The sequence below is a fragment of the Narcine bancroftii genome, chromosome 1, assembly GCF_036971445.1.
Source record: "Narcine bancroftii isolate sNarBan1 chromosome 1, sNarBan1.hap1, whole genome shotgun sequence".
Lineage (NCBI taxonomy): Eukaryota > Metazoa > Chordata > Chondrichthyes > Torpediniformes > Narcinidae > Narcine > Narcine bancroftii.
Window position 1 is genome coordinate 251,600,142 of NC_091469.1, and position 13,383 is coordinate 251,613,524.

The 13,383-nt window shown below is 44.0% G+C and overlaps 1 protein-coding gene across 4 annotated transcripts in view; it reads left to right on the forward strand.

Moving 5' to 3' along the window:
* Window positions 1–13,383, forward strand: part of chid1 (chitinase domain containing 1) — a 98,849-nt gene that overhangs the window by 5,879 nt on the left and 79,587 nt on the right. For 3 of the 4 annotated variants that reach the window (XM_069895065.1, XM_069895074.1, XM_069895057.1), the window contains exons 2-3: window positions 3,963–4,112; window positions 8,771–8,903. In XM_069895065.1, coding sequence (XP_069751166.1) covers window positions 3,963–4,112; window positions 8,771–8,903 — 283 coding nt within the window. The remainder of the gene's footprint in view (window positions 1–3,962; window positions 4,113–8,770; window positions 8,904–13,383) is intronic. The other variant, XM_069895082.1, reaches the window with a different exon arrangement.

The window sequence follows — 13,383 nt, forward strand, 5'->3', positions numbered from 1 at the left end:
AAAAATGGGAACAAGATCTAAACATAAAGATAAAGAATGAAACATGGGAGAAGTTAAGCTCCGGAACTATGAGAAATACAATAAACATGAGGTTACGTATGATACAATATAACTGGATAAACAGGCTGTACATTACACCTCAAAAGTTAAATAAATGGGACCCAACAGTATCTGACAGATGTTTTCGCTGTAAAAAGGAAATGGGACCAACAATTCATGCAATTTGGACATGTGAGAAAGTGAAAAAATTTTGGGAAGATCTAAACCAGATATTAAATAAAATCACAAAAAAAGCAATATACCAAAAAACCCAGAGATCTTCCTCCTAAGTAAATTAAATTTTTTGGATGAAGCACAAAAAAAGATTTGTTATAATAGCCCTAGCTGTAGCAAAAAAATATATTATGTCAACCTGGAAATTAGAAGATAACTTGAGAATACAATAATGATATATAGAAATGAATAAATGTATTCCATTAGAAAAAACAACATATAATTTAAGAAATAACATTACAATATTTGAACAAATATGGGAGCCATACATGAATCACAATAGAGAAAACCTACCCTGGACATCTACCTCCTAAAATGACAGAAGGAGAAGAGAATGAAAAGAACTGACTCAGTGGAATTTCTTGTTTATTTTTATTGAGTGACAACATTGTTTGACGGGTTTAATGTATCTTATATTTTGAACTTTAAATAAATGGGAGGGGAGGTGAGGGAGGGAGGGAGGGGAGGATGGAAGGGGGGGAGAAAATGACACTATATATTTAAGAAGGAAATGTATGTATCTTGATCAATATGGTTTATAGTGTTAAAAATAAAAAAAAATTTAAAAAAAAGGAGCTGGGGTCTGAGGTCAAGGAGCAAAATTCTGAAATGGAGGAAGAATTCTTGAAGAATAAAGTCTGGATCTCATGGGATGGTTCAGACTTTGTTTTTGGTCTGGTAAATAGATCAGGATGGGCAGAATGAGATGAAAGGGAGCTAGGTTTGTGGCTGTGGTGTACTCGATGGTGTCATTGGACCACAGAGTGAATGCTCTCCCAATGTCAAGAGAGGTGGTGAAGAGGTGAAACACAATAACTCCTCATTGGTCAGGAAGACACAGCACCCCCTGTATTTCCTCATGAGGTTGACCCTGATCTTGACAACATTTTACAGGAGCACAAATGAGCATCTCCTGTCTACCTACATCACTGTGGGAAAGTAGCTGCAGAGAATCAGGCCAGGTCAATACAGAGGATCATCAAAATAGCCAAGAAGATCACTGGGGTCTCCCTCTCCTCTATTGACAGCATTCACTAGGCTAAAAGAACTATTGAGGACCCTTTCCATCCAGCACACAGTATCTTTGACCCACTACCATCAGGAGAATCAAAATCCAGTCTGCCAGCTTCTTCCCACAGGCTGTGTGATTAATAAAGGATAACCTTGGGTCACTCGAAAATGAAACTGAGAAAATTATGTGCATATATTTATTTTGTGTACAAATCCTGTAACCGAGTAAATAATTCATATGTATATTTAAATTGTATCTTTGTGTATACAGTATATGTTATGTGTGTGCACTTTGGTCTGGAGAAACACTTTCATCTGGTTGTATAATGCACAGTTAGTTGCTAATAAACTTGAATTTGCACCTTGTTGGGCTAGTGGATAAGAAGTGGGTAGTGGACAACGTTGGACTCTTCAGTATTTAAAAGGTAATAACATGCGAGACCATATGGAGTGTTGGAGGTTTGGCCCCTGAACAGTCTTGCACCCTATGGCTTCTTTGACCTTCAACTCTGAAGTTGCCTCCTTTAAATTACTTGGCTTTTATCCTCCTTTGAAAGTCTTGCTGCGAGTTGTGAGAGAGTGGCTGTACAGATTGGAGATACAGGCTGCTAGCTTGGGTAGTGCAACGGAATGTTTATTTAAAACATGCGGGCTTGCTTCTCGGGCCGAGAGTCAGACCGTGAATACGTCCTGCTGCTTGCATCACACTGACACAAGCGCACACACCAACTTCCGGTGGACCAGAAGAGAGGGATGTGTGCCACCATCTTTGCCGCGGCTGCCCTGCTGACCGCGTGTAACAAGTGGGCCTGGTTCGTTACAGTCTCTCCTTAAAACATCTCTCTGAACGAGACCATCCACAAATTGGAGGAACAGCATCCTTTATTTTGTCTTGTCATCCTACAACCAGATGGTGTCAACATTGACTTTCTCCTATTTCTGTTTGCCTCCTTCTCCTGAATCTCTCTAATTCCCTATTCCTGTCTCATTTCTTGCAGCTTCCCACGTCCTACCCTTCCTTACCCTTTCTGAGAGCTACCCTTGACCTTTCTCTATCCCCCCCCCCCATCACCTCAGCTTCTTTCTCTTCTACCCTCCCACCTCTTAATTGTTGGCATATGTTCCTCTGCCTGCCCTGTCCTTGTTCCTTCCTCCCCCCCCCCCCCCACCTTTTTATTCAGGTGCTTCCCTGTTTTTGCATATACCTGACGAAGAGCCCAAGCCCAAAACATTGATTGCCCTATTGCCCTGACTGAGTTGCCAAGATTCTCCAGCACACTTGTGAATTGCACTCTACCTCAACATCTGCGGACTTTCTTGAATAACTCTCTGACAAAGGCTTCTGGCTATCTGTCCTGATATTTCCCTGTAACATGTTTAATTTTTTTGTGTTGCTGCCAGGAAAAGTTCTGGTTGCATTTAAAGGGGATATTCCACTATGGCTTGTTTTTTTTTTGTTTAATTTTTAAATTTAGACATGCAGCTTGGTAATAGGCTGCTTCGGCCAACAAGTCTGTGCCGCCCTATTTATTACCCCATAACCTTAAACCCTCCACTCCCCCCCAGTATGTTTTGAACGGTGGGAGGAAACTCCAGCAAACCCTGGAGAAAACTCAAGCAGACTTGGGAAATCATACAAACTCCTTACAGAGAGTGCGGGATTCAAGCCCCAGTCTGATTCCGATCTCCGGTGCTGTAAAGGTGTTGCGCTATGTCAACCCTGCCACCTTTTATTTTTTAGCAGCACTAGATAAGAGATTTGTGGCTTTGAGTTTACCTGAAAGCGTGGCCCTGATTGTGATATGATGCACAAGACACACCTCTTTCGTTCTGGTTTATTTTGACTTTCATTTCAAAGGTGAAATAAAAACAGAATCAGCTGGTCAGGCAGCATCTGTGAAGAGAGAAACGAAGTTGATGTTTCTGGTTGAAGAGCTTTTGTCAGAACTGGGTAAATTCGGTGCCCCAAGCTTTCCCTGTTAAAAGTTAATTGATCTGAAATGTTAACCATGTTTCTCTCTGCAGGTGCCAGCCCCTAATGTTCAGCAAAACACCAGAGTTTTCTCTTTTGCAGATTATCAGAGTTGGCTGCTTTTTGCTTTACGATTACTGAGATAGCATGTTGTGGATCAGATTTTAAAATTCAAGTTTATTATCATGTGGCTGAACGTGTGTAACCAGATGAAACCATGTTTTTCTGGACCATGGCGCACACCCTCAATACACAGCAAAGAATATGAATTAGGGAGATTTGGATAGGTGTTAAAGATTCCACGACCTCACTTGAACTTGCTTCATGTCCTTGACGTATTGTCAAATGACGCAAACTGGTACCTGGTTGAAAATTAGTGACTTTACAGCAGGTATAATTGCTAAACCATGGCCATTAATCATATGTGAGCAGTGGTTGGCCCATGTAGAATTGAATTAAATTGCATATTGTTACATGTATTGAGGTACTGTATAAAACTTTGTTTTGAGTGCTTTCCAGGCAAGTCAACACATGCAGCAGAGCGTAATAATAACAAATAAGACAACAGTGTTGAGAGTAGTAAGTGAATTAATGCTACGTTTGGAGAAAAGAACAGTTTTAAAAACGAAAATGGTGCAATGGCATTGTCTTTTGCTGCACATAGAGACTGTTATAAACATTAATGATTTTTTTTAATTTTGGCCAGGCAGAACCTTCGAAATATTTAGTTCAGGATCGTGGCCTTGTTGTTACAGACCCAAAGGCCAGAGATATTGTGGGGGAGCACAAGAGCTACTGCGCTACGAAAGTGAGAGAGCGACACTTCAAGAGTGAGGTTCTGGGATACATCACCCCGGTGAGCACTCGAGATGGGAAGCATCTAGCGTTGACCTTGTTGTAGTAGTGTTATTATTCAGCCCTGATCTTGAGCTCCCACTGAATGTGGTTGATTGAGTATATAAAACTGAACATGCCACATGTCTCATGAACATGTCTTATGAAGCAAGGTTGACAGCGTTGGGGCTTTTCTCTTTGGAGCACCGAAAAATAAGAGGCGACTTAATAGAGTTATATAAGATTATGAGAAGCCTTGATAGGGTAGACAATAGCAAATACCAGAAAACATCTGGTGAATGGAGGAAAACTAAGGAGAGATGTCAGAGGGAGTGGTAGGTGCCTGAAATGCATTGCCAGGGGGTGGTGGAGACTAGTACAATAGGGATATTCAGAAGACTCTTTGACGGGCACATGGATGCAAGAAATATTGAGGGTTGTGGGTGTGAGGGAGGCTAAGGGCTAGATTGCTGTGGAGTAGATTTATGAAGGATAGGACAACATCATGGGCTGAAAGTCCTATACTGTGCTGTAATGTTCTATGTATTAATAGCAATCTAGTGCCAAGTGAAGTGCATTTATTCTCCCGATTTGCAATAGAAAACAGATCTTGTACAGTCTGAGTTTTAAGCCTTGATAGTCCTGCTGAAGACAGGCTTGAATTAGGAATTTTTCCCATTGCCAATGGGCAATAATATTACAAAGTCATTCCTTCAATGACTAAGGGCAAGGTAAGATTGGTAAGACACATCAGCTCAAAAGGGCAGTGATCAAAACCAGCCAATTGAATCATAGATGTTCTCCATGGAAGACTCATGCTCAAGGTGAATTTGTATTGGGCTTGAAGAACAAGCTGTGGGCAGAGATATGTGGTAGGAATCTGACTGCATGTGTAATCCTGGACATGGTACCAGCACAAGTTTTGTTCCCCAGATGGATTCTGACCACTTGTGCAGGGTGTTGCTGAGACCACATCAGGAAAACCATGGACACATTCATAAATCCACACTGTGTGGAAATAGGCCCTTTGGCCCAACGTTCCCACGTGACCAAAATGTCCCACCCACACTAGTCCATTAGTCCTACCTGCCTGTGTTTGGCCCATATCCCTGTCCACATCCTATCCATGTTTCTGTCCAATTTTTCTTCTGAAACATTATAATGGTACCTACTTCAGCCACCATTTCTGGCAGCCCATTCCATATACCCACCACTCTTAAGTGGAGAAAAAAAATGTTAGCCCTGTTAAATCTCTCCCTTCTCACCTTAAACTGGGGTGAAGGGGGAGAGATTTAACTCTTGGGGTGGGGGGGGGGAAAGACTCTGCATTCACCCAATATATTTGTCCCTATTGGTTTCATTATTAAAGGAAGGAAGTTACTATTTTGGGAGCCATTTAGAGAAGGTTTATCAAACTAACACAGTAAAATCCCCAATACTCAGCACTCAATCAACAAGAAACATGAACAACTGGCAAAAAATATCAAGGAAATGAATAGAAAGTAAATAAGAATAAATAAAGTTTTAAATAAAAGTTTTTTAAAATTGTAAAAGTAAATGTTCTCTGAAGCAACACACAATCACAACACCTTGGAAGCCAGTGGAGTGCCCTGGTTGTGTCCCACCCTCAGCAGCTGTTTCAATAAAGTTGTGCTTGAATAAATTGGTGGTGCCCAGGATGAAGAGCTGGCCGGTGCCACTCGCCCTTGTAGCAACTCTCCCAATGTGTCTCCCTATCCCTGCCTTGTAAGAGTCTTTATCCTTATTGGTATATTAATAAGGCTTTATCTGTAAACTTGGAAGAGGTGGGTTAATAGCAGCTAGTGCAACTCAACTGCAGCACTCATGACCGGATTTCAATTTAATGGAAGATGCGCCAAAGGCATGACTGGGAAACTGGCGTGAAGTTGAGTGGGTGAAACCAAGGGCCTGACCAGGACACTGGTGTCGAGGTGAGTCAGGATGAGCCGAGGGCCTGACCAGAACACTAGCGTGGAAATTAGCTGGGTTGTCAGCAAGGGGAAGTTGCACTGATGGTCTGGCCTGGACACCAGGTTGATGCCGCATGCTGCTTGCTGCTGGGGTGACTCTCCCAAAGTGTCTCCCTATCTCTGCCCAGTAAGAGTCAATATCTTTATTACTATTAAGTATATTTGTAAGGCTTTATCTGTAAACTTGGGGGTGAGGGGGGGGTTGATTATGATTGCAGCCTGGTTAGCGCAAGACTGTTACAGTGTCAGTGACCGGGGTTCTAATTTATATTTAACTTTTATAAGTTACAGGAAATACTTGATTAAAGTGAACTTTACATAATTAAAGACTACAATACTGGTTTTCTTTTCAAATTACTTTACATTTTGCACTCTTGTTTTCTTAATTTACGTGTGTTAGTTTGGCATTGGAAGAGTAAGCCACTGTCTACTGGAAAATTCACATTTCCGGCACCCGTGATCCCTGTAGGTGCTGTATAATGGATCATGGTGTCTTACGAGAAAGGTCGAGGAGGCTCGACTTGTATCCTCTGGAGTTTAGAAGGGTGAAAGGGGACTTGATTGATAGTGAGTTTATTGTCCTAAACCAGCCATTCTCAACCTTTTTCCTGCTATGGCCCCCTTGAGACTCTGTTTAAAGTTTATAGACCCCCTTCCCCATGAAGCAGTACTTCCCTCCAACCAAATACATTAAAAATATTTTATGATTTCATTCCATGCTTCCTTAAATGAGCTGTGGCTGTGCCATAGGGAGGGGTAAGGGGTGCTTGTGACCCCCCCCCCCCCAACCACCCCCATTGAGAATGGCTGTCCTGTACAATGTAGATCTGCACCAATATTCTTACTGCAGCAAAATGGGTACTTATTTAAAAAACCATAATTGTAAACTTGATTAAATAAAAAAAGACAATAAATACACAAGATGTATAATATTCATAGTAATCCAAGTTTGGGGGTCTAGGTGGGAAGTGACTTCACAAAACAGCTGTTTGCACTTGTGCAGTGTTGGAGCAGACCCTGATCAGTATTACAAGGGGATGTTCAAGAGTTTGATAGCGGTTGGAAAGAAGCTGTTTTTTAACATAGAGGTGCTAGACTTTAAACCCTTACATAGCAGTGAGGTTGAGACCAGAGTGTTGTGAGTCCTTTATGGTTGGCTGCTTTCTTGAGGCAGCGTCTCACATGGTAGCGTCTGCCATGGGTGGGAGGTCAAAGTCTCTGATGGACTTACACAACAACACCTTCTGTGTTCCTCTGCACTTGAATTCTCAAACCAGGCGGTGAAGCAACCAGTAGGTATTCCTTCCACCCTCACCTGTAGAGGTTTGATAGAGCACCTGAAAACATGACAAATATCCTTAGAGAGGAGATGCGTTGGTGTGCCTTCTTCACAGTTGCCTCAATGCTGGCTCCAGGTGAGGTCTTCTGAAACTGTAGGCTCCCAGGAACTTGACGGTTCTGACCCTCTCCACCCCCATCCCATCAAGGTGGACAGGTGTAAGGTCCCTCAACTCTCCTTGCTAAAATCAACAAGAAGCTTCTTGGACGGTGACATTGAGGGCAAGATTGTTCTGGCACCACTCAACCAGGTTCTCAGTCTCCATCCTCTATGCTGTCATTTTCAGTTATTCAGCCAGCTATGGTGGTGGTGTCAGTGAACTTATAGACCGAGTTGGAGCTGATCTTGGCTGTGCAGCTAAAAAGTACAAAATTCTGTGGCAGTTGAGAGGAGCACCTTGAACTAGGAGAAACAATATAAAAGTAAGGGACTATCATTTCAGACCAAGTTGAGGTGAAATGTTATTTCTCTCTCAGAAGGTCTTTAATCTTTGGAATACTCTTCCCCAAAAAGCATTGAAAGCAGAGTCTTTGACTATATTTAAGACACAGGTGATGTATAGTTAAAAGCAAGCAGGCGAAAGGTTACTTCAGGTAGGTGGGAGGTTATAGTCAGATCAACCATAATCTTTAATGCAGAGCAACCTCAAGTGGTCTTCTGCTCCTAATTTGAGCCCAAAAGAGAAGAACTAAATGGATGCTTGCTCAGACCAAACATGAGTTAGAGAGAAGGTCCGGAAGGATGTGGCTATAACTGAGTCAAAGCTGGCAGTGCCTGGGCATGATGTCCCTGGCAGGACCCAGTAACTTCATATACCTCATTGACATCAATCCCAAGAGAGGCTGGTTTCTTCTTTTTATTTTAAAATGTTGGATTCTTAATTTTAAATGTTTTCTATAAACCACAAAATGGTAAGAATAGATGTTGTGGGGAAAAATAGACACAAAGGCTGCAGATGCTGGATTGTAATGGGTAGAAATGGTCAACTGACCTTTCAGAATGGGGCCCTGTATTGAGACTGAAATTGTGGTATGGTTGAACCAGGGAGAGATCCCTGAGAAAGGTGGAAGTTCCCGACAATATTTAGCCCCTGCCTTGGTAGAAATAGGAGATTTTGTTGAACAACTGGCAACACCTGAAGGAAGGGTGGAGATTGTGGAAGCTCTCGGTGTTTTTTTCAAATCTCCTTGGTGTAATGGGGGATGACGGGGCAGGCGGGATGACTGGAGGTTTTCCTTCTTGTTTGTATAAGGAGGGAGAGGGATGGCTTGCTAAGATGTGGTCCAGCAATCTTACTGTATTCTTTTTCTTATGCTTTCTCCTGATTTTTTTTTCTTGTTGCCTTTGCAGTGGAACAACCATGGTTATGAAGTTACAAAGACTTTTGGTGGAAAATTCACCTTAATCTCTCCAGTTTGGCTTCAGGTCCAGAGGAAGGGAGTTCAGCTGTATCATGTGACAGGCCTGCATGACATAAATCAAGGTGATGTTCCCATTTTCGCTGACTGGGTTGGTCTGTAAAATGCACACAAGACCACTGGACATAAAACAACTTCTTGCAGTATAGTCATTTCATCGCTGGAAGCCATGTTTGTGTGTGAAGTGCAATGTACCAAATTGCTGTACAATTCCAAGTTCTTTTCAGTGACAGAACATGGCCCAACCTGTCCATGCCGACTACATTGGCATTCTCAGCTAGTCCCATTTGCCTGTGTTTGTTCCATATTCTTTCCAAGCTCATCCTATCTATACACCATTCTAAATGCTTTCTGAATGTTGCAGCTTGTTCTGGCAGCTCATTCCAGATATAGACCATCCTCTGAGTGTGAGGTGGGGGGGTGGGTAAGCATCCTGCGTCCCTCTTAAATGTCTCCTCTCTCACTTTGAAGCTATGCCCTCTAGTTCTAGAATCATTGAACATTCACTTTATCCAAGCTCCTCATGATTTTATAAATCTCTGTTTGATTTCTTTCCCTTTCCTACCCCTCGCTACAGCTTCCTACATTTCAAGGAATAAAGACCTAACCTCTCCCTGTATCTTGAGCACCAGGCCTGGCAACATTCTGGTGAATCTCTTCTGTACACCTTCCAATATGTTGATGTTCTTCCCATAGCTGAGTAATCAGAACTGCACACTATACTCCAAATGGGGTTTTCACCAAAGCTCTGTGCAGCTGAATCATGAGTTCCCAATTCTTACTCAAAAATGGAAGGTTTATGGGGTGTGAAGGAGGAAGTGGTTAGATTGTGGAGTAGGTATATTTAAGACATCTTGCACATATTTAGTGTGGCAGCCCCTGCTATTTCCTTGGGCAGAGAATTCCACAGATTCATTCCTCTCTGGGAAAAGCAGCTCCTTCTCATCTCCATCCTAAATCTGCTCCCTGATGGTCAACAGGACCTGGCCAAGCTTGCATGTAAGTCACTGAAGCTCAACTGAGAGGTCAAATGGTATGTTGGCATTTATTAGAAGAGGACTTGAATCAGGAATAAGGAATCCTCATTGTTCAGAGCCTTGATGACGCCACACTTGTACAGCTTGTCTTCCTTTATTTAAGTATGGTACTTCCCATAGATGGAGTGCTGTGAAAGATTCTAAGAATAATAATTTGTTGTGTAAGGAGATGTTGAGTAGTTTAGAGACACACGAAGGACTGCAGATGTTGGAACTTGGAGCAAAATAATCTGCTGGAGGAACTCGGTGGGTCGAGCGGCATCGGCGGGTCGAGCGGCATCGGCGGGTCGAGCGGCATCGGCGGGTCGAGCGGCATCGGCGGGTCGAGCGGCAGCGGCGGGTCGAGCGGCAGCGGCGGGTCGAGCGGCAGCGGCGGGTCGAGCGGCAGCGGCGGGTCGAGCGGCAGCGGCGGGTCGAGCGGCAGCGGCGGGTCGAGCGGCAGCGGCGGGTCGAGCGGCAGCGGCGGGTCGAGCGGCAGCGGCGGGTCGAGCGGCAGCGGCGGGTCGAGCGGCAGCGGCGGGTCGAGCGGCAGCGGCGGGTCGAGCGGCAGCGGCGGGTCGAGCGGCAGCGGCGGGTCGAGCGGCAGCGGCGGGTCGAGCGGCAGCGGCGGGTCGAGCGGCAGCGGCGGGTGGAAAAGAATGGTGGATTTTTCTGGCTGGAACCCTTCATTCCTCTTCTGCCCCATTTTTCCCTCTGCATTCTGTTCCTCCCCACCTCAGTTCCATCTGGTCTCTCTCTCAGTCACCTTCTCCATTTCAACCATTGGCAGCCTTTGATCACCCGCTCCCACCCTGAGCAACTCGTTTTCCTCCAGCTGACCTCTTGGTATCTTCCTCCCTCTCACTTCCTTTTATCTGGCATCTGCCAATCAATTGCCTCTGTCCATTATCCTTCACTGTTCCCTGACTCACCAATCTGCCTTACACCCACCCCCCCCCGACCCTGCCCTCACAAGCTATCTCTTCTCCATGCTCTCAACCTCGATGAAGGGTTCTGACCTAAAACATCGGCCATTCTTTTTCTCCCACTGATGCTGCTCGACCCGCTATGTTTCTCCAGCAGATTGTGCTTTGAGTAGTTTGGAACTAAATTCTCTGGAACTCAGAAAAATGAGAGGTAATCGCTACAAAACTTCTGTGTAAAGAGACAGGGTACACCGGGGATGGGAGGGGGAGGAAGATTTCCTTAGCTATGTCTAAAACCGGGGGTGTTTGGTCTCTGGGATGGGAATTAAGTTACCTTGTTGTCCCCATGAGACACAAGGAGCAGGTGGTGACATTCCAAGGGTTTGGCTGGGACTCCACAGTCTGCAAAGTCAAGCAGAAGAGGGGCATGGTCCTGGGGTGCCATTAAAAATGAGCTCATCTGTTGTTATTTTCTCAGTGAGTTGATGAAATGTCATGTCGTTGTGAGTTCCAGGTGTGGCCAAAGACTTTCTTTCCTGTCCTTGATCCTGGAAAGGCGTGATTTCTCCCTGGCCAATCAGTCCTCTGATGCAGCCTGGTGTCATAGTGCTATTGGTGTGTTATCACCCTCACACTCTTTTATCCTCTGTTTTTCTCACTGGACTAGACATAACATATAGAACTTTTTTTCCAAACAGCTTCCCACCTCCAACCAAAAACAATGTCTTTCCTCCTTCATTCAGCAAGCAGAAAGTTGCTGGCACATGTACAGTTAGAGACTGATCCGCAAATCATTGCAACGCCCTGAATGGGTTTTGTTCTAATGGGCATAACATCTGCAAAGCAAGATGTTACAATGTAGCCCTCGACTTTAATGGCCCATGGCATGAGCTTGCAGAGAGGAGGAGAGAAGGGTGGACCACTTCCCATATTCTGCAAACCATTTTTCCAGGAAGACCAATCAAAATTGGCAAAAGGTCAACCCTTTACACTAAATAATTAAGGTGGGAATTGGATAGAATCAACTGAAAGGGGAGTCAGAGAGTAAGAACAAAGTAATTAGTGCAACATTGCCAAGAGTTTATCAGCACAGGATATTGTCTACAAATGAGCCAGTGAACTTTTTTCAGTCAGGATTTATTGTCATGAACAAGTCATGAAATTTAGTGTTTTGTAGCAGTGTCATAGAGCAAACATTCAGATTATCACCATCTTACAACATTACTATAAAAAATAATAGTGCACGAAAAGTAAGGCAGTGTTTTTGGTTCATTGATTATTCAGGAATCTGAAGGCAGCGGGGAAGAAGCTGTCCTTGTGCAGTTGAGTGCTCATCTTTAGGCTCTTGTACCTTTTTACCCGATGGTAGCAGAGTGAAGAGGGAATGGCCTGGGTGGTGAGGGTGTGGGGGTCTTTGAGGATAGAGGCTGTTTTTTTAAGACACTGACTCATATGAATGTCCTCGATGGAGTGAAGTCTGGTGCCTGTGATGTCGCAGGCAGAGTTAACAACCCTCTGGAGTTTACTCTTGTCCTGAGAGTTGGTGCCTCCATACCAGGCAGTGATGCAACCAGCCAGAATACTCTCCATGGTAAACCTATCAAAGTTTATGAGAGTCTTCAGTGACATACCGAATCTCCTCAGGCACCTCACAATGTATAGCTGCTGAACTTCTGAGAAGAGCTAGAACAGGGGAAAATGATTCAAAGACAATGGAATTTTTCATTGTAAATACCTGCCGCATCTGTCACAATGGGGAGTGAGGAAATGGCACCGCTGGAAATGAATATAACAGCTGTTGCTTTGGGGTGATTCAGGCCCTTGAGCCTGGGACTCCATCCATGGTGGAAGCATGGCTCGTTGACACCGGCAAGGATGATAAGCTTGCCTGGCTCAGAGGTTGGGTGAGCAGTGTAACATCATTGTGCATGTAAGAATAAAAAAACTTGTATGTAATATCTTTTCATGTCTGCGGCTCTCAAACATCTGAAGTTTGTTGTATGTGGCTCTTGCATTAGCAAGTTTGGCCACCCCTACTCTACACTTAGCTTGTGGGGGGGAAAAAAGTAAAAACACAAAGCTGGAGAAACTCGGTGTCCTTTATATAACTATATAACCGTTCACAGCACGGAAACAGGCCATGTCGGCCCTTCAAGTCTGTACCGGTTCACTTGAACAACTCCACTAGCTCCTCCGCAAACTCCTGAGGAAGTAGAGGCTTTCTCCATGATGCCATTGGTGTGTTGGTTCCAGGAAAGATCTTCTGAGATAGTGACTCCCAGGAACCTACATTTGCTCATCCTCTATTGATGACAATTGTTCTATTCATGTTTGTGAGCAACATGGAAACCCACAGTAAGCCATTACTCATAGCTGCTCCAGCAACATGAAAAAAAATCCTCCATCACTAGTTTCCAAAGAACCTTAAACTCTATATGCCCTGCTAATGCTGCCTTCTGCTACATCCCTTCTATTTCTGTCACAGGATGGGCAATAACAATTAGAGTTTTTAATCTTCAAACTCTAGAATTCAATCCTGAAACATCTCTACCTCTTCCCCTACCTTTCTGTGATCAAACTTTGGCTCTCCTACCTTAATACCC